Source organism: Acartia tonsa, chromosome 15, assembly GCF_053477335.1.
Source record: "Acartia tonsa isolate MP-2025a chromosome 15, ASM5347733v1, whole genome shotgun sequence".
NCBI lineage: Eukaryota > Metazoa > Arthropoda > Copepoda > Calanoida > Acartiidae > Acartia > Acartia tonsa.
In genome coordinates, this window is record NC_137274.1 from 12,882,647 (window position 1) to 12,905,517 (window position 22,871).

At 33.2% G+C, this 22,871-nt stretch overlaps 1 protein-coding gene across 1 annotated transcript in view; it reads left to right on the top strand.

The window, feature by feature from the left end:
- Positions 1 to 788: 788 nt before the first annotated feature.
- The window catches only part of LOC145306764 (nuclear hormone receptor FTZ-F1 beta-like), a 33,365-nt gene continuing 11,282 nt past the window's right edge, over positions 789 to 22,871 (top strand). The window contains exons 1-17 of the mRNA XM_080149060.1: positions 789 to 852; positions 1,383 to 1,423; positions 2,239 to 2,397; positions 3,393 to 3,445; positions 4,233 to 4,280; positions 5,273 to 5,361; positions 6,279 to 6,333; positions 9,830 to 9,894; positions 10,354 to 10,403; positions 10,978 to 11,366; positions 12,393 to 12,437; positions 12,903 to 13,145; positions 13,382 to 13,451; positions 14,801 to 14,866; positions 15,795 to 15,832; positions 16,764 to 16,808; positions 17,902 to 17,959. Coding sequence (XP_080005186.1) covers positions 843 to 852; positions 1,383 to 1,423; positions 2,239 to 2,397; positions 3,393 to 3,445; positions 4,233 to 4,280; positions 5,273 to 5,361; positions 6,279 to 6,333; positions 9,830 to 9,894; positions 10,354 to 10,403; positions 10,978 to 11,366; positions 12,393 to 12,437; positions 12,903 to 13,145; positions 13,382 to 13,451; positions 14,801 to 14,866; positions 15,795 to 15,832; positions 16,764 to 16,808; positions 17,902 to 17,959 — 1,524 coding nt within the window. The 5' untranslated portion in view covers positions 789 to 842. The remainder of the gene's footprint in view (positions 853 to 1,382; positions 1,424 to 2,238; positions 2,398 to 3,392; positions 3,446 to 4,232; positions 4,281 to 5,272; positions 5,362 to 6,278; positions 6,334 to 9,829; positions 9,895 to 10,353; positions 10,404 to 10,977; positions 11,367 to 12,392; positions 12,438 to 12,902; positions 13,146 to 13,381; positions 13,452 to 14,800; positions 14,867 to 15,794; positions 15,833 to 16,763; positions 16,809 to 17,901; positions 17,960 to 22,871) is intronic.

A 22,871-nucleotide genomic window follows, 5' to 3' on the forward strand; every position in this document is an offset into this window, starting at 1 on the left:
AAATAATTGAAGTTTTTACGTATTATTATTATTTTTTCTTCATATTTTTACTGAAATTCAAAAAGTGGTTGTCATTTAAAGATTTAAAGCCGTGGCCACGCGTAACCAATTTGATTTAAAGATTGCTATTAGGTTAGTGGCTGTACCTCAGGCAGCGGCAACGGCAACGGCTGCAGATTTAAAGATCCAGCTCAGAATAATTTACAGACTAATGTCCCCTCCCTCCCTGATTCGAGGAAAATTGTCTATAATGGTTCAACTGATTCTAATGCAGCGAATATCAATCGGTTTTGAAGCCAAACTAGATAGTTATTTATCGCATCGTATTATAGACAGCTTTCCGCGAATATTAAAATAAAAAATATATAAGATTAAAACAACTAAACTGGTATTGCTTTTATGAATTTTTTAGTATTCGTGGAAAATTGTCTACAAAATAATACATGGTTTTTCAGTATGGCTGAGAACTGGTTCTAATCCAACTGATATTAGTCAATTTCGAAGCCATACTGGAAATTGAGGACCCCTAGACAATATTTCAGTATGGCTTCAAAACCGATTAATATTCGCTGGACGAGAACCGGTTCTCAGCCGAACAAAAAAATTATGTATCGAAGCGTTTTATATCCAGTTTTCTACGAATATAAAAATGTGCAATCATAAGATTAAAATCAATTTTGATGGACCTTGTATTAGGCATCTCGGGGCAAACAAAACTGGTTTCAATCTAATAATTGTACATTTTTATATCCTATGCGATGCGAGAAATATTATTTCATTTCAGAAATTTTCTTTTAAATGTCAATTCAAAAAAATCTAAATTTTATTTTAAAAGCAACAATATGGAGGAGGGTAAGTATGGATATATTATTACTTGGATGTTGCACCAGATTTTCATGTACTCTAATAAAGTAACACTCGCTCCTGGATAAATAAGAGAGAGAGAAAAAGAGAGAGAGAGAGAGAGAGAGAGAGAGAGAGAGAGAAAGAGAGGGAGACAGAAAAACAGATAGACAAACAAACAGACAAATAGACAGACTAACAGACAGACAGACAGACAATTAGAAAGACAAACGGACAGACAGTCAGACAATCAAACAGACAGACAAACCTAGACAAACAGACAGACAAACATACAGACAAACAGACAGAAAAACAGATAGACAAACAGGCAAACAAACAAACAGATAGACAAACAGACAGTCAACAGACAGACAGTCAAACAGACAAACAAACAGACGGACAGACAAACAGACTAACAGACAGACAAACAGACAGCCAAAGCAAATGATATACAATTTCGAAGCATATACGATGCCTTTCTATACTTAATTAAAGTCTTTAAGTCAACTCTTTTAAGTTTACATCCTTATATTTTAAAGGTAATTGGACCAATATAGAAGCTAATAGCGGAGACAAACAGGTACATATAAATTCCAGGGCTCGGCAGGTTCCAAACAGGTTCTATTTTAGGCTTTGTTGCAGCTGACGCGCGGCTGCCGAGCCCTGATTTGGATTCTTAAAAAATAGGATCGCTATGGTAGCCAGATCACTAAAATTGTTTTTGTAAAAAAATCCTCCAAAATCATAATAAAAATCTACAAAAATTAAATAAAATCTTATGTTAACTATCCTTCTATGATTTTAGAACACATGTATTTCAGGGGTTGTAAGAGATAAGACATTTAAAGATAAATTGGTGTACCTTCCAAATAATAACAGATAAAATGAACCCTCCGAATAAAAATTATTGGTTAAAAAGTTTGGGAATGTTCAATGAAAAGTTTCAGTGCAAAAGAGAACCATATCGGTTCAGAGGTCACTGTCAGTGAGATCCTTTGCATTACCCACAAACAGATCTCCTGTTACTTTTTTTAGTTTTGAAGCTACTCTATTATTCGAAATGTCCGTCTGTCACGCTTAGGGGAAAACTTCTCCCCTCCTACTGGATGAACGAACTGGCCAATAAATAAGGTCTATGTTAGCAACCTATGATGTCTACAATTTTTTCCCTGTTAATATATCCACGTATATCCTATATCCATTATTGTCATCTTTGTTTTATGGATGGAGTGTAATAAATTGTCTCGCGGTTGTACTCGGTCATACGCAGTGTTGGAAGGGCGATGCTCATTTTAGATCTCAGTTTTCGCTATTTGATTGAATCATATTTTTCTTTATAAGATATGTCCTTTACGACCGCGAAAAATGGCAATTTATTATACTTCATCTTTTTAGGAATCACTTGAAGAAATCCCCCCTCTGCCCACCACCGATCCTCCCCTTCTCCTTTCCCCCCACAACTTCCCCCCAAATGTGTGCCCGGCCCCCCCAACACCCACCCCCTATGGTGGGGAGGGGGAGGAGAGCCCCATGGATTGTACGGTTGAGAAACAGGTTATTATAGAGTAGCGAAGCTACTCTATAATTAAATTTGTCTGTCCGCCATGGAGGAAATGCTATTTTCTATTGAAGATAGACATCTGAAATTTTTAGTGAAGATTCACTGTATCAATGAGCATCAAGTATATAATATACTTTGTCCGTAAGTCTGTCGGTCATGCATAAAAAAGACATTCAAAATATTTTGTATCATCATTTCAGAAAATGAATTATTGCATATTTTTCAACTGAAAATCTTCCTTATAATTTATTTACATAGAGTGATCAACACAGTTTAATTAAACATGTTATTTTTATTTGATAAGTCCAATACACAGTGTTTCATGTTTAAAACAATCTTCAGTTGGTTATAAATAAAAAGACATGATGCTTTAATTGTCTGTTTGTCCTTCCATGAATTTTTAGTTCTTCGCTACTTATGGCTGTTATCATCCTTGTTTAAGATTGGTAGGATCTCTAAAAGTACCCTCCATGACTTGATAAGAAATTATTTATATCTCTATCAGAGTCAGAGAGAGGGGGGGGGGACAATGGGCTGATTATTACACTAGCCCCAAAAGTTGTATAAAAACGTTTTTTATTCGTTTTTATGGATAATAGTATCAAAAATAAATTTTCTGTTGTTTTGAGCATCCAATATGTAATTCACTTTGACTATCAGTCCGTCAGTCATATTAGAAAATTGTAAGAAAGGTTACGTGATTTTCTCTCCAATATTCTTGATTTTTAACAAATGCTCTTTAAATCTCTTTGTCCTTATTCTTATTCATGATTTTTGTGCTTTGCTATTTATGGATGTTGTCATCCTTGTTTAAATTCTCTTTCAAGGTGGTGACAGAATATATTTACTAATTTTATTTTTAATGGATTATAGACATATAAAAGAGATCTATATTCTTTTAGCAGTTATCAAGATCTTAAGCTTCGCATAGGCAGACAACAGACATCCTATTACTGTTAAATTTGGATTTTAATAATTCATAATATAGGGAGATGATGACCAGATGGATATGGGAGGAGCAACTACCCCAACCCAATCAAGGTATATTTTAGCGTACAAAAAAATAACCGGTTTGTGTGTACCTAAAGGGTGTTCAAACAAAATGCTGACATTTTTAAAATTAAAATTGCGCGGCTTGTGTTAACAGTAGAAAAATGTTACGCATACTGTTAGAACCGCTAAGAAGTTTATTTTTTTGAGATATAAGAACGATTCTTGTGTTACGTATAGTTAGGGAGCTATGTGTTACAATGTCCTAACGGACTCAAAACTTGACTTGCGAGTATATTAGTGAATATTAGACAATAATTCTTGCAAAAAGACGTGCGGACATTTTTAAAATTCAAATTGTGCGGCTTTGTTAATGGCAGAAAAAGGTTACGCATACCGTTAGAACTGCTATGAACTGTTTTTTTGGAAATATAAGAACAGTTCCTGTGCTACAAATAATCTAGGAGCTAGGTGGTAAAATGTCCCAAAATTTCCTCGCAAGTCAAGTTTTAAATCAGTTGGGACATTTTAACGTGTAGCTCCCTATCTATATGTTGCACAGGAATCGTTCTTATATTTCCAAAAAATATACTTCTTAGCAGTTCTAACGATATGCGTAACATTTTTCTACTATTAACACAAGCCGCGCAATTTTAATTTTAAAAATGTCAGCATTTTTTTCTATACTGATCAACAAAAAATGTCCTTCGGCACCTCGGGGCTAAAAAAAACTGGTTTTAATCTTTTAATTGTACATTCTATATCCGCGGAAAGCCGTTATAATACGATGCGAGAAATAACTATTTTATTGTCATAAATAAAAAGTATTTTATTTCAGACCAATACCAGAACAAGAACAAGAGATGGACATAGCAACAGATTACAGGTTCATTTTGTTATTGTGTGATCACCAGGGATCTAAAGGGATAAGACAATGGCAGATAAATTGTACATTCCCCATACACAAAATTATCCCTTCTGTAGATTACATTTAGTTGTTGAACACTTTGGACACTCAACTCAGATAAAACACTGGGGACTAGTGAAATAAACAGTTCTCCTCTCTAGAGGTCCCTGTTAAAACTGTATACATTAATTATATTGATATGCATTTTCTAAGATTCATGTCGACTATACGGCTTTTTATAAAATGTGTTTATTATTGATCTGATGACTTCACAAATAAGTAATATAGAATTTATTTTATTAGATAGAACATAACTCGCGACCGTGGCTCAACACGTAGCGCAACCGCTCGTTGTCGTGGAGGTGTTAGGTTCGAATCCAGCCTAACGCCACGTCATAAATAAAGCCGTTAAAAATTGTTCCTACTGCTGCTATGTCATTGTGTGACATAAATAGTCAGAGTAGGAGGAATGTCTTGGCCCAAAACACTCAGGCACTATTCTATAATTAGGGTTGGTTCGTCCTTACGTCCGTCCATCACGGTTAGCTCTTTTCGTTAACTTTAGCATTGTCCTATTGCTTTCAAACTTTGCATGGTGATTCATGTAGTAGAAAGCGCAGTAGCTCTATAAACGTTACCAGAATGTCTGTACGTCCATTTTAAACATTTTTTAAAAACTTTTTTAACAGCAAATTTTTAGGTGATATGATTATTGGCATGATTTTAGGACAACAAAGTACAATGTTATAAGGGAAACTTATCTATAATCAAGTCCTAAAAATGTATGTATGTCTTTAAATATTATCCTGTATTTAAGCATTTTTTCAACAAATTTACGTACAATTTACGTACTATTTATTCAGTTCTGACACTCTACAAGTGTCAATATTCGTTTGGCATACTGTTTCCTAGCTTCGCTTTTATGGATGTTGTAAACCTTGTTTGTTACATTTTAATGATTCCTATTTTAGAACTGGTATGAAAGGTGACCCAGAACCGCATCCTGATGGGTGCCAAGGTGCTAGCGGCCTCCAGACACCTCCAGCTTTCTTAACCGCAGGTATTGCCAGGAAGGAAGGGGACAATTGACTGTTTATTACACTAGTCACCAAAGTTTTATAATGATTTCTTATTCTTTGGCTTATTTTTATTGAAATTTGATTGGTTGGTTCATTAAGTTTAGTGTCCAAACGTTTAAACCAATAATTCTTATTTATAGAATGGGTAAATTTGTGTATCATTATTTAGCGTTTAGCAAGATTCTTTGGTACAGACAGACAGACAGAGATCCTGATACTATAGATTGTTGTGCTTTTTATAGAAATTAATTGCTATGTTATGGATTAGAAATAATCTAAGAAATCAAAGGCAACTAAGAAAATATAATGAGTTTTATATTCCAATAGCCAAATTTAAAAAAAATGAATGGTTTGGTTTCCATTATTTTCATTTGAAAGACTCTGGAATAATTTTTGTCATGAAAAACATCTTTTAAATGAGAATATTCCCCAAAAAATTTGTAAAAAATCTTAAAGATGAACTTTTTAAATCTATATGTAATATTGAAGAATGTAATTACATTAGCAATTACAGAAATGGTTTTAAAGTTGAAGGAAAATCAGCCTTGAAATATGTTGTTACCCTTCTTGCCTTCTCATTTTCCCCTGTCCATTTAAGTTTTCCTACATCTATTTTGACATTATTATTTTTTTTATATCTTGTTAACTTAATGCCAACCTAAAAAAAAGGCAATGCAAACATCTTGGATACGCATATTCCTAATTTTAGGGAAGCCTACTCAGTGCCACCCTAAACATTTACTATTAGTCATACAATTAAAATTTAAATATATTATGAAAAATTGTAAAGTACACCTGGTACTAAGCAGTAGCTTGGTGTACTATTGTATGTACTGCTTCGTAAGACGGGGCTTAATTTGTCACTGATCAAAATGTTTTATGTTTTTTTATGTTCTAGGGATGAAAACCCAACCGATGGGACAAATTTATTCAGCTTTTTCTCTTCATAATAGGTAAGTCGATGAATTTTTATAAACGGAATTTTTCTCAAGTATGGCTTCAAAACCGATTAATATCATCTGGATTAAAACCGGATCTCAGCCATACTGAAAAATCGTGTATAGCATCGTATTACAGAAAATTTTATATAAATATTAAAATAAAAATCATACAATTATGACCAGATTTGTTAGACCTTGGCCTTCGGCTCCTCGAGACTAAAAAAACTGTTTTAAATAGAGATAATGTGAGAGATAGAGTGATAAAGTGAGAAAAAAACGAAAAGGAGTGGTCGGAAATTTAGGTTGCTATTTCCCTTGTCATTTATTAGTCTGTTCGTCCATTCAAAGGGAAGGGAAGGGATGTGGACAAGGGCGTGGAGGGAGAAGATCCTTATTTAAGCAGTCTACAAGTTTAACTTTATCAGAGGACCTTATAATCTGGTACAAGATCCAAGTAATAATAAATCCATTAATATTGTATTATAGACCATCTCTTGAGTTATACCAGTAAACAAGAAATAATAAATCTATTAATATTGTATTATAGACCCTCTCTCTCAAGTTATACCAGTAAACAAGAAATAATAAATCCATTAATATTGTATTATAGACCCTCTCTCTCGAGTTATACCATTAAACAAGAAATAATAAATCTATTAATATTGTATTAAAGACCCTCTCTCTCAAGTTATACCAGTAAACAAGAAATAATAAATCTATTAATATTGTATTATAGACCCTCTCTCTCGAGTTATACCATAAAACAAGAAATAATAAATCCATTAATATTGTATTATAGACCCTCTCTCTCGAGTTATACCATAAAACAAGAAATAATAAATCCATTAATATTGTATTATAGACCCTCTCTCTCGAGTTATACCATAAAACAAGAAATAATAAATCCATTAATATTGTATTATAGACCCTCTCTCTCGAGTTATACCATAAAACAAGAAATAATAAATCCATTAATATTGTATTATAGACCCTCTATCTTGAGTTATACCATTGAACAAGAAATAATAAATCCATTAATATTGTATTATAGACCCTCTCTCTCAAGTTATAACATTAAACAAGAAATAATAAATCCATTAATATTGTATTATAGACCCTCTCTCTCGAGTTATACCATTAAACAAGAAATAATAAATCCATTAATATTGTATTATAGACCCTCTCTCTTGAGTTATACCATTAAACAAGAAATAATAAATCCATTAATATTGTATTATAGACCCTCTCTCTCGAGTTATACCATTAAACAAGAAATAATAAATCTATTAATATTGTATTAAAGACCCTCTCTCTCAAGTTATACCAGTAAACAAGAAATAATAAATCTATTAATATTGTATTATAGACCCTCTCTCTCGAGTTATACCATAAAACAAGAAATAATAAATCCATTAATATTGTATTATAGACCCTCTCTCTCGAGTTATACCATAAAACAAGAAATAATAAATCCATTAATATTGTATTATAGACCCTCTCTCTCGAGTTATACCATAAAACAAGAAATAATAAATCCATTAATATTGTATTATAGACCCTCTCTCTCGAGTTATACCATAAAACAAGAAATAATAAATCCATTAATATTGTATTATAGACCCTCTATCTTGAGTTATACCATTGAACAAGAAATAATAAATCCATTAATATTGTATTATAGACCCTCTCTCTCAAGTTATAACATTAAACAAGAAATAATAAATCCATTAATATTGTATTATAGACCCTCTCTCTCGAGTTATACCATTAAACAAGAAATAATAAATCCATTAATATTGTATTATAGACCCTCTCTCTTGAGTTATACCATTAAACAAGAAATAATAAATCCATTAATATTGTATTATAGACCCTCTCTCTCGAGTTATACCATTAAACAAGAAATAATAAATCTATTAATATTGTATTAAAGACCCTCTCTCTCAAGTTATACCAGTAAACAAGAAATAATAAATCTATTAATATTGTATTATAGACCCTCTCTCTCGAGTTATACCATAAAACAAGAAATAATAAATCCATTAATATTGTATTATAGACCCTCTCTCTCGAGTTATACCATAAAACAAGAAATAATAAATCCATTAATATTGTATTATAGACCCTCTCTCTCGAGTTATACCATAAAACAAGAAATAATAAATCCATTAATATTGTATTATAGACCCTCTCTCTCGAGTTATACCATAAAACAAGAAATAATAAATCCATTAATATTGTATTATAGACCCTCTATCTTGAGTTATACCATTGAACAAGAAATAATAAATCCATTAATATTGTATTATAGACCCTCTCTCTCAAGTTATAACATTAAACAAGAAATAATAAATCCATTAATATTGTATTATAGACCCTCTCTCTCGAGTTATACCATTAAACAAGAAATAATAAATCCATTAATATTGTATTATAGACCCTCTCTCTTGAGTTATACCATTAAACAAGAAATAATAAATCCATTAATATTGTATTATAGACCCTCTCTCTCGAGTTATACCATTAAACAAGAAATAATAAATCTATTAATATTGTATTAAAGACCCTCTCTCTCAAGTTATACCAGTAAACAAGAAATAATAAATCTATTAATATTGTATTATAGACCCTCTCTCTCGAGTTATACCATAAAACAAGAAATAATAAATCCATTAATATTGTATTATAGACCCTCTCTCTCGAGTTATACCATAAAACAAGAAATAATAAATCCATTAATATTGTATTATAGACCCTCTCTCTCGAGTTATACCATAAAACAAGAAATAATAAATCCATTAATATTGTATTATAGACCCTCTCTCTCGAGTTATACCATAAAACAAGAAATAATAAATCCATTAATATTGTATTATAGACCCTCTATCTTGAGTTATACCATTGAACAAGAAATAATAAATCCATTAATATTGTATTATAGACCCTCTCTCTCAAGTTATAACATTAAACAAGAAATAATAAATCCATTAATATTGTATTATAGACCCTCTCTCTCGAGTTATACCATTAAACAAGAAATAATAAATCCATTAATATTGTATTATAGACCCTCTCTCTTGAGTTATACCATTAAACAAGAAATAATAAATCCATTAATATTGTATTATAGACCATCTCTCTCGAGTTATACCATTAAACAAGTAATAATAAATCTATTAATATTGTATTATAGACCCTCTCTCTCAAGTTATACCATTAAACAAGTAATAATAAATCCATTAATATTGTATTTTAGACCCTCTCTTTCGAGTTATACCATTAAACAAGAAATAATAAATCCAATAATATTGTATTTTAGACCCTCTCTCTCGAGTTATACAATTAAACAAGAAATAATAAATCCATTAATATTGTATTTTAGACCCTCTCTTTCGAGTTATACCATTAAACAAGAAATAATAAATCCAATAATATTGTATTTTAGACCCTCTCTCTCGAGTTATACAATTAAACAAGAAATAATAAATCCATTAATATTGTATTATAGACCCTCTCTCTCGAGTTATACCATTAAACAAGAAATGCCACCAGTTTGTTTAGTCCCCAAATCAGGTAAATTACACTGGTACCCAAAGTTTTTTAACGCAAATTGTTTGGGTTCTTTTAGCAAATCTTAATGAAAAAAATATGCTGTTACATAACAAAATGTGTACACAATTTCAACCAATGAGAACTCTTGTATGTTCCTTTAGTATTCTCCTTTTAGTGGAATCAGACAATATGTCTCTTGAGTAATTCTATTAGATGAAGATGATTAAAGCCCCTTCATACGATAAAATAACCAATGAGAGGCCAGCATAAAATTTACCATTGTTCAATTACAGTGTATACTGGCCTCTCATTGGTTATTATATTGTATGACATCATAATCTGTGGAAGGAGTTTAATCATCTTCCTATTAGACAGACACACAAACAGACATAGGGAATTATAGAGTCTCACCATTTTAAGTTTTTCTTGCTGCACTATTTTAATTTAAGATTAATTTGATCTTTTTTTTATGATCTTTAGTTCATTCAAACATTTGCCAAACTTCTTCCCTTCCACCTTTACTACACAAGGTATAAGGATAGATTGATAGATTAGTAGATTGATAGATTAATATATTGTTCCATTGATAGATTTATAGATTAATAGATTGATAGATTAATAGTTATATTTATAGATTGATTGACACATAGATATGTCAACGGATTGATAGACTGATAGATTGATATAGATTGATGGATAGATAGATTGATAGATTTTTTTATAGATTGATAGATGAATGTATTGATAGAATGATAGACATATAGATAGATTGATAGATTGATATAACGATTGATATATAGAATGGAAGATAGATTAATAGATTGTTAGATTGATCCATTGATAGATTGAAAGGTTGATAGATTGATAGATAGATAGATTAATAAATTGATAGTTAGTAGATTGATTTATTAATAGATTGATTGACAAACAGACAGACAGAAAGACAAACTAACGGAAAACAAATAGACCAGACAGACAGACAAACAGAAAGACAGATACACAAAATACAACCATACAGCCAGACAGACAGATATACTTGACTAACATGCAGACAAACATTTCAGTTTAATTCTAGTTTTCTGATTGTTTTTTTTGTTTATTAAGGAATACGATTCTGAAATTTGTAGCCTGCCACAAGTAACCTCTCCCCCAATACAAAATATAAAATCCGCAAAACTGACCCATCACTCCCCCACTTCCTCTCTCCATCCCTCTATATCCTCCCTCCATCTTTCTCAACACCCCCCTTCTTCCTCCCTCCACCACTCCCACTCCCAGAACTCGCCAGTCCACGCCTCCCCCTTCTCGGGTTTGCGCAATCCAAACAGCGGAGCACCTTCCGTCCCCCCGCTGCGCAATGCCCCGATAGCCTCCCCCTCTCCCCTGCGCAATGTGCCCGGCCCAGCGCCCTTTGTACCTGCTCCCACCCCTTCTCCGGATTCTGCCTTCCACTCAGAGTGGTATTCTCCATCCCTGTCCCCTTTACAATCGAGGTAAATAAAGATTTGTACGCCCGCCATCTTAAATACACCATACCGTACAATTTAAAAATTTATAGAAAGATTTGTAGTCACTAGAACTTATCTTTTTTTTCCCTTATACTCCTTTATTTCTCATTCATCCAATTCATGCTCAATTAATGCCGATGGGAAAACACAATCGAATATTGAATTTGTTTACCAGCTCTACCATTGACTTGTTAATCTTTATATTAGTCCTGTTACATCAGACTTTCTGTATAACAATTGTATCTTCAGCCATTGGTTTAAATGAAATATATGTATGCTTTCCCAAATTTATACCAAAATATCTGTATGGGCCTCTAAAACAAAAAGTGTACAAAAAGTGACACACAGAAAACTGTCCCGAATTTGTATTAATTTTGAGGAACAAGACTCCAGTGACGTCATATTTTTCTTTCCCGAAAAAGGGAAGGGGGGAAGAAAATCTCTTCAAAAGAGATGGGGAAAACCCCCTTTTCTCCCATCTCTTTTTTCTTCCCCCCTTCCCTTTTTTTTCTTTCCCCCTTCCCTTTTTCGGGAAAGAAAAATATGACGTAACTGGAGTCTTGTTCCTCAAAATTAATACAAATTCAGGACAGTTTTCTGTGTGTCACAAAAAGTTTTTCTGTGTGTTTGTCTCTCTGTCACAATTACATTACCACATGCCAAGATTGAAATTGACAAGTCAAATTTAACATGCCTAAATTAACAGCAAAAAACTATCCATTACAGGCTGACAGACCGATTCTAATTATAGAAAATCCTACTACTGCATGTTCATAATGTTTTTGTTAAATAATCCACTTTGTACTTAAAAATTTGCACATTGTGTTGGCGTTGGATCCTGCCTCTAGCTTTGCTTAAACATTGGATCCTGCCTCTAGCTTTGCTTAAATATTGGATCCTGCCTCTAGATTCACTTAAACATTGGATCCTGCCTCTGGCTTTGCCTAAATATTGGATCCTGCCTCTAGCTTTGCTTAAATATTGGATCCTGCATCTAATGAATATTTTTAGGAGAATTTCTGAATACAGCTCTTCATGTCAGAGTTCATCACACAGGTACAAAAATTTCCCTATTTAAAAACAAACTTTAAAATCCCCCCAAAAAGTTATTTTGGGGCCTATTCATATTTTTAGCTTAGTAGTATGATTCTATTGGTGCCATAGTAAATTTTTGATATACCATTTAAAATAGTAGAATAGACAGACAAAAAGACAGTCTGACAATAGAATAGACAGACAAAAGGACAGTTATCAGTAGGACAGACAGACAATAAGATAGTCAGAAGGACAGACAGACAAAAGGATAGACATACTGAAGGACTGAAAGTCAGAAAGACAGTCAGACCAAAAGAAAGACAGGAAGAAGGATATACAGACAGAAGGACAGTTAGAAAGTTAGACAGTGAGACAGACAGACAGAAGGATATACAGACAGAATGACTGTCAGACAGAATGACTGTCAGACAGAAGGACAGGCTCCAACACTTTTCGCTTTTAGAAATGATTCATTTTATTCTTCAGGACTACCCCCAACCTGTCCAGAAACAACTCCGACGCCTCCCTTTTCTCCTACAGCTCAGCCCCTTCCCCCCTGGACAGTCCGGCCCCCACCCGCCATTACCCATCCCCGGCCCCCATCACTTCCTCCCCCCTGCCGCGGCTAGGAGGGCCGGGAGGCGCGGAGGGGGGTGATGAGGATGGGGCCGTGGGGGCTTTGAGTCTTCCTGTGCACGCCGGAATTTCTAGACAACAGCTGATTAACAGGTAAAATTAGCTGATTATAGATTTATAAATATAATCAACTGTTTATAGAATAACAGGAAAAATCGGCTGATTATCTGTTAGTCTTTTAGTCAAGCTACAGTCAAGATACAAATGTCAATTTTTTTATAAGAAAAAAAATTATATTAGATTTCCCCTCAAACCTATGAAACCCCTCATTTTACCCCCCTGAAATCAAAAAGCTTGGACGTTCCTGTTATTTTTAATTTTTATTTCAGTCCCTGTCCAATTTGCGGTGATAAAATATCTGGATTCCATTATGGTATCTTCTCATGCGAAAGTTGTAAGGTAACTATCTATCTATCTAGTTATTTATCTAGTTATCTATCTATCTATTAATCTATCAGTCTATCTATCAATCTATTTATCAAACTAACGATCTATTGATCTATCTTTCAATCTACCAATCTATCCTTCTTGATGCTGTGAGTATTGGTGCAAAAAATATGACGTAACAAAAAAAATTAGCCAATGAGAGTCCACTATAAATTTTACCATTGGTCAATAACGGCCTCTCATTGGCTAATTTTTTTGTTACGTAATATTTTTTGCACCAATACTCACAGCATCATCCTTCTTTCAATCAATCAATCAATCAATCTATCTATTAATCATTCTATCAATCTATATGTCTGTCTGTCTGTCTATCTATCTATCTATATAATAACCTACTGCTGCTATTAGGGGTGCGTGATGTTCATATCTCATATTATATAAAGTAGTAAGCTTTTTATTAGTCTATAGCGAAAGATCTCGCTAACTACTGAACCAATTTATCTATCTATCTATCTATCTATCTATCTATCTATCCATCTATCTATCTATCTATCTATCTATCTATCTATCTATCTATCTATCTATCTATCTATCTATCTATCTATCTATCTATCTAGTTATCTATCTATCTATTAATCTATCAGTCTATCTATCAATCAATTTATCAAACTATCGATCTATTGATCTATCTTTTAGTCTACCAATCTATCATTATTTCAATCTATCAATCAATCAATCAATCAATCTATCAATCAATCTATCTATCTATCTATCTATCTATCTATCTATCTATCTATCTATCTATCTATCTATCTATCTATCTATCTATCTATCAAATTATCGATCTATTGATCTATCTTTCAATCTACCAATCTATCATTATTTCAATCTATCAATCAATCAATCTATCTATCTATCTATCTATCTATCTATCTATCTATCTATCTATCTATCTATCTATCTATCTATCTATCTATCTATCTATCTATCTATCTATCTATCTATCTATCTATCTATCTATCTATCTATCTATCTATCTATCTATCTATCTATCTATCTATCTATCTATCTATCTATCTATCTATCTATCTATCTATCTATCTATCTATCTATCTATCTATCTATCTATCTATCTATCTATCTATCTATCTATCTATCTATCTATCTATCTATCTATCTATCTATCTATCTATCTATCTATCTATCTATCTATCTATCTATCTATCTATCTATCTATCTATCTATCTATCTATCTATCTATCTATCTATCTATCTATCTATCTATCTATCTATCTATCTATCTATCTATCTATCTATCTATCTATCTATCTATCTATCTATCTATCTATCTATCTATCTAGGGATTCTTCAAGCGAACAGTGCAGAACAAGAAGAACTATGTGTGTATGCGGGGAACTAATTGCCAGGCAGGACTCCAGGGGGTGCTGAAACATTATATTTTTTCAAACCTATTAATTTTGTTATTGTATTTTATATTGAACAAGGGGCTCTATAGTCAAAGTGATATGGAAGGGCAGAAAAATAGTCTAAAATCCTACCCAGACTTATTTATAGAAATAAAAGCCTGAAACAACTATAGGGCCTATACAATGTTTCCCTTTAAAGGAGAACCATATCGGTTCAGTGGTTAGCGGGATCCTTTGCTACAAACAAAAAAGCTTAGCACTTTATATAATAGGATAATTTAAATTGCTTATTTTGTCAATAAGTAGCAAAAAATTGTTTGAAGCAAAAGTTAAAAGTACTTTAGTCAAAAGTAGTCTTAACGGTTAAAAAAACTGACTATTATTTTAGTTTTAGCTATGGAAGGAAAAAAATACAATTAAATGCACATTTATATAAAATTAAAAAAAAACTTCTGCTTTAGTAAAAATGGGTGAAAAAGGCCTTTTTTAAAGAAAAAAAGAGCCAGTTTTGCCTCTTCTTTGAGTTATTATGAATGAGATGGTGTTAGGGTTTGATAATCAGATGTGAAACTTTTTCGTACACAGTCCCTTTAAACCTATTTCTCTCCCAACTAAATCCTGATTACACTTTACCAGTGATAAAACAATAGTCGATAAATTGATCCCCAATGATGATACACTAAATTACCCCTTCTGTGGATAAAAATTAGTGGTTGAAACGTTTGAACACTTAACTGAATGCACCGACAAATCAAAATCCACTAAAGTTCCCAAAGTTGTTGACCCAACAAATAAGAAAATGTTATTAAAAACTTTGGGGACTAGCATAATAAACAGCCCATTGTCCCCTCCCTCTCTGATTTGTTTCATTCTTTCTTAGTATTATAGTATTCACACATGTTTCACCCCCCTTAATATTTGCTGGCAGGTTACCATGGCCACCAGAAAGAAGTGTCCAGCCTGCAGGTACCACTATCTATATGACTATCTATCTATCTATCTATCTATCTATCTATATATCTATCTATCTATCTATCTATCTATCTATCTATCTATCTATCTATCTATCTATCTATCTATCTATCTATCTATCTATCTATCTATCTATCTATCTATCTATCTATCTATCTATCTATCTATCTATCTATCTATCTATCTATATATCTATCTATCTATCTATCTATCTATCTATCTATCTATCTATCTATCTATCTATCTATCTATCTATCTATCTATCTATCTATCTATCTATATATCTATCTATCTATCTATCTATCTATCTATCTATATATCTATCTATCTATCTATCTATCTATCTATCTATCTATCTAACTATCTAGCTATCTATCTTTCTATCTATCTATCTATCATGGCATCGTTTTTAAAGAATCCACCGTTTTTATCTTCTGCCAATGTCACTGCCACTGCAAGTGCTGCCAATAAAAAAACATGGATCTTTAAATCAAAATGGCAGTGGTAAACACTTTTGAAACACCCATCGGCTCAGTGGCAGTAGTCATTTTTTAATGTAATTTTGATTTGAAGATCGCTATTAGGTAAGCTGGTTTACAAATCGGCTCACTAGAGGCATCGGCAGTTGCACCGCTGTGATTTAAAGATCCAGCTCTGGCCCAAATGCTTATTGTCGGGAAGGTGATAGGTTCGAATTAATCTCAGCTTAACACTGTGTCCTTACTAAAGACGTTATAATTGGTTCCTACTGCTGCTATGTCAGATGAGCGCAAAATAAATCGACAGAGCGGGGGGATTGCCTTGACCAAAGAAAACCTGTACAAAAGAAAACCATATTATAGACATATTTCCGCTGATAATACGACTAAGAACCGGTTCTAATCTCGCGGATATTATTCGGTTTCATAATCCATTCTTTTTTAAGATATGAGAAGTGTTTAAAAATGGGAATGAAGCTGGAAGCAATTAGGCAGAGTATTTCAAACCAGGGATCTAAAGGGATAAAACAATGACTGATAAATTGATGGACATCCCTAATTATGACTCACAAAATTATACCTTTATAGATTATAATTTGTGGTTGAAATGTTTGGACATTCAACTTAATGAACTAACTAATCAAAATTCAATTAAAGTCCGCAAAACCAACAAATAAGAAAACGTTATCATTAAACTTTGGGGACTTGTAATAAACAGCACAATGTTCCAGCTTATACCAATAACGAAATTAATTCGGGAAAAATCACGAAATTCGTGTGTTTCAGCTGTCGTTTGGGGGCAACACATCGTAAAATTGGCGAATTCTCCATTTGCCCCCCAAATTCGTAAATTTGGCGAATTCTCCATTTGCCCCCCAAATATTATTTTAGATTTTTTCGCTCGATGGTAATGGTTAAACCGTATTCCTGCCAATATCCCCTCCATGGTAAAAGCTGGGATGAAAGGTTTATATACAACAAGGATTACAACATCCAAAATCAAATGGTTGGACAAACGAACATTAACACTTGTAGAGTGTCAGAACTTTTTCAGATGTTAAAAAATTGTATATAAATTTGTTGCAATGTCTTAATTACATGATATTAATAAAGAACATACATACTTTCTTAGGCCTTTATTATAGAGATGCTTTGCTTTGTAGTACCTAGTTGATTTAGGAATCAAATACAATATCAAAAAATGGAGGGAAAAAAAGTTTTAAATCTACAGGTCCATTCTAACATGCCTAAATTATTTATAAGATTCATTATAATGTAACGACGTACGGTAGGCCCTAATTATAGAAAAGCTTCACAATTAAATTAAGACCGTATAAATGTATTTTTAACACTGGTTATAAGACAATGGCCAATAAGTTGATGTATATCCCTAATTATAATACACAAAATTAAGCCTTCTGTTGATAAATTATGATACACAAAATTAAGCCTTCTCTTGAAAACAATTAGTAGTTAGAAAGTTTGTATACTTAATTTAATGAACCAACCATTCAAAATAAAATCAATGTTCCCTACCTCCCCTTTAGTTCTTACTAATGTTTGAAATACTGTTATGACATACAGAGAGGATCGTACTAGAGGAGGGAGAAGTACCTATCAGTGCTCTTATACATTACCACAGGTACCCAATCTTATACATTACCACAGGTACCCAATCTTATACATTACCACAGGTACCCAATCTTATACATTAACACAGGTACCCAATCTTATATAATACCACAGGTACTAAATCTTATACATTACCACAGGTACCCAATTGTTTCGGTACGCATGCCTTGCCGTACACGAAATCTTAATCTCCAAGCCCTCCGAATGACCAACATGTGAATGTTTACAAATGTGTATTTATTACCATGAAAACGGTGCATCTAAAACAAAAATATAACAATTAATTTCATAATATTAATGGCTTATTATTTTTGTATATCGAGGTTGCGTGATTTCAATTTAATTAAAAATATAAAATTTCTAAAAAACTTTAAATTGGCACGAAACATATTAAGTAGCATCAGAAATTGATAATTTTAGATTCAAATGATCAATAAAATTAAGGAAAATATTCGTATGTCAAAAGTTAGCAGTTAAATGGTCTATTTGTTGAAAAATTAATGTTTTAAATTTCTTCGTAAAAATATACCATACTACACTTATTATTAAGAATTAAGATAAATTCTTACCACATTATGATGTCAAACTAAGCAGAAGGCTTATTTGAGATATTCCACACATCAGAGCACATGTATATTCAAGCAATACATTATTTTCAATCACGTAGCTCCTCATGTGGGACTAATCAAAGAAAAAGTGCGCGTTTCTTTTGTCTGTTTACAAGCCACGCGCCGCGCGGAGATAGTTAGGAATGCCGCGTAACACACTCATTCTCTAGGAAATTTGGTGTAAGGAAACAGGGATTAATGGGTTCGAACTTGACAGGGAATACAGGAAATACATACCGAAACACACCCGTCTATTCACTGGGAATCGAACACAATACCTCATCTTTGCAATATGCGTGCAGACAGTGTCCACGAAATCACAATCTCACAACACATAAACCACAAGAGTTTAAAATGTTATGGCCATAAGGCCTAAAATTAATTAGGGTAACTCGCGAATACCACAATAACTCAAACCGAGTCCACTACCACATAAGGATAGGAATAAGGAATGGGAAAAGCATTCAACATTCATGAATTGCACATTTACCACTCACACATCTCATTATATCATGGCCTCATAATCTCAATTAAAATTAGAATTACAGACCATGTAATTGCGAATACATGAATTAATAATCAATAGTACCTAAACTTTGATTAGGTATCTACATAATAATAGGCAAATGATTTTTATACTAAAAATCGCATCGATAATTAAATAATCAACTCAAACTTTTTTCATCAAAAGAAAGAAAGATTAAATAATGACATTTTTTCTACTAAATCTTTTTGCTAGAAAAGAAAAATAGAATTTCATAAAAAACTTCTCAATAATTAGCATTGTTTCCAGCGGAAAAATACTCGGGCTTACATCTAAACATTTTTAAGATAAGATAGGTAAGATCCTTAAATCTAACATGTTTTAATAAAATAGATACTTAAATCTAAATAAATATGACCATAAAAATCATTAAACATCGGAAAATTAAAATTTCATAATTTTAAATCTTCGTGAATCAAAATTGCGTAAAATAAAATTGCAATTGAAATATGCAAATTAAATTACCAAAATAAAACAAAAGCTCGATATAAGAAAAGAACTTTAAAATGCTGAATCTGCAATTTCTCTTTAGGTACATCAGTTCAAAGGTAAATAGTAATATTTTAATATGCATGTTATATTAAATTATTTATGTGATTATAATAAATCATAAAGAAATATTTAAATGATGTAAAACTCTCATTTTGTTAATTTCTTATCATATCAAATTTCAATCCAACAAGGATAAAAATGTTTATATCTGTGCAGGTACCTAGGAAATTTTCCGCGAAAAAGATCCCTGGTCCCGAAAAGACTTAAATCATTGAAAAAACTTGCGTAAACGTATAAAAAACTTAAGTTTGCATTTCAAATGAAAAAAATCTTGCATCGATCTGAAAGTTTAAACAAAATTGTATCAAAATTTGCGTTACTTATAAATCTTAAGAAATGGTTAATTTCTTTTTAAAATAAATACATTGAAGCAGTATTTTAATATATACGATAAAATGAAGGTAGAGTTAATTTAAAATATGCATAGTTTATCTTAAATTAATTCTGTGGCATTCAGATAAAATAATAATCAATATTTTAATAATACCATACATCGTGTTCGTTATTATAAATGCTTAAACATGAACGAAAAATATATATACCTAGGAAAATAATTGCTAAAGTATTTTCTCAAGGTTTAAAATTGTCCGAAACCGCTAGGTACGTATATTACTACGAATCTCTGCTCTCGGAATGAAAAAAAAATCTTTACGCGTGGATTAATGGAATCCCAGCTTCCGGAGTGAACAAAAAAAAAAAACTTTGTACATGAATTGTTAAGAATCTCTGCCTCCGGAATGAAAGAAAATCTTTGATTTGCTTACAAATTTAAACAAATATCTTGATTTTTTGCGATAATCTTTTAAAATAATAATGAGGAATATCTTAAACATTATCATAATAATATTACATGTTGTGTTCTTTACTTTAATGCATTATTTCATATGAGAATCTGAGAAATAACATTTTTTTAAGTAAACGTGAACCATAAAAGAAAACTAGAAAAATAATTTGTAAAAAAAATCCATTTTTCTCAATTTAAAATCTGCAAAATCATTTGGTATTTAATATACACGAACTTTTGCTTTTCAAAATCATACTTAAAGAAACAAAATCTTTTTTAAAATCTGCTTTAAAAGTCTAAACAGTTTTGTAGAATTTTTGTGCTTAGGTATGAACAATAAAATTAGTTGAATAATGAATACTTATTCTTTACAGAACCGATTGAGGTTCCTTTCACAAGCTCAACATAAAACTTGCAATATTTTTTCTTTAAAGATCATTGTCACATAAATAGTTTATGTTGTGGATTAGATATGTGTGGTTTGAAAAATTTCAATGACTTTCTGGCGGCAACACCCGCCATATTTCCAACCGCCATTGGCAGGCCTCTTACCCTGCATCGGGCGGCCAGCTTGGCAGCAACCAAGTCGATTCTTGATTCATAACACCACCAGGGCACGTAATAAAAGTGTGGCTGTCATAAAACTTAGAATCATCTACTGGCTTTTGTCCGGCCGGAACCGAAACTCCCGTCGGCTCTTGTCCGGCCGAGACCGAATTTCTTATCGGCTCTTGCCCAGCTGGAACCGAAACTCCCGTCGGCTCTTGTCCAGCTGGAACCAAAACTCTGATCGGCTCTTGTCCAGCCGGAACCGAAACTCCCGTCGGCTCTTGTCCGGCTGGAACCGAATAATTCAGCGGCTCAACACCCGCCGTAACAAAGTTATCAACGACTACAGTATCGTTACCAATATCATCAGGAATAACTGCAGCATAACTAACATCATTATCAATATTAGCCACGGCAACACCCGCCGTAGCCATGTTGTCAACGGCTGCGGCACTAGCAGAACCAAAAGGTTCATCAGCCGCGTTAAAAGCAGAACCAACAGGTTCAATAATAGCATCACAAGCAGCACCAACAGTCGGCTGCGGCTGAACATCTGAGCAGACAACATACCTACTCTTTGCTAAACCATTAGCACTAACAGCAAAATATCCAGATCCAAACAGGCTGGAGTAAAGCATGGTTTCTCCTACTGAACGTTCAGAGTAGGGAAACATCGATGGGTGCAGGTGCCCTACGAGCAAATCAACCTGCCCATCAACCAAAGTAAAATCTTCAGGTCTCATATCAAACAAAACAGCTGCCTCCATAGGATTTATGGAGCAGATCGCCTCTTTTGGACCAATGAGAGGCACTACCACAGGTTCTAATATGTGATAATTCTTGTGTCGATCAATTAAACATAGCTTGACCGTCGGGAGACGTTTAACTTCACCGTCAGCTAAAGAAATTCTTGCTGAACGTCCAGTAAAAGGTAACTGAAGTTTATTAACAAGTGACTGGGTTACCATTGTGGTAGTTAAACCAGTGTCCCACATAGCGTTCACTGGGACCTTCTGGCGATTAATGTCAACGACGTCTAATTGTTGTAACATTAACATTAGGTTCGCCTCAGGGGAAGTATGTACTTCATAGACGGCGGCAGCCATATCAACACTCTCATGCAAAAGGTTGTTATGGGCCTGACCACAATTGTCCACTTTGCAGCCGCCTATTATATCTGCCTTCGGGCAATCCACAGATTTATGCCCTTTTTGCAAACAAATCCAACAGCATCCAGCACTCTCCACAATACTCTTCCTGTCTGACACTGACAGGTCATGAAATTTTGGGCACTTGTAAAGTAAGTGCATGTCATCACAGCCATTAACAAAACATGACTGCTTCATCTTAGGTTTACCAGGTTTACCTACGGCGGTAGCGGCTGTCGCAGGGTTACCTTTCTTCTTAGAGGGGGTGTCCATATCAGTTGAACACCTCATTAAAATGGCGCCACGCTGTTCTTCAATAATCTTTAACAGCTTTGGGACGTTTGGGACATCCATCGAGCCCAATGATAAATTGAGCTTATCTTGAAAATCACGTGGCAACTTCTTGGATAACATCTCAAGAAGTATCACAGTCAACCACTGGCTAGTGGTAACTTCATCATCTTCATCATCTTTAGTCAGCTGCTCCAGCTGGCTAACTGCACCGCCAAACTCTGCTAAGACTGTCACAATCTGGTTGGAGTCCGACGGTTTAGACTTCTTCTCCCATTGGTTGAAAAGGCAGAGCATCTGACGTGTTTTGGACTTAAAACGTGCGTCAAGGTAGGCCCACTGAGATTCATGCGATTGAATCTGAATTAACTGGAGTCTAAGCTCTTTATTTTTACAGACCTTTTCACTGCTTAACAATAACTGTAAATACGACGGGTCTTGTCCTA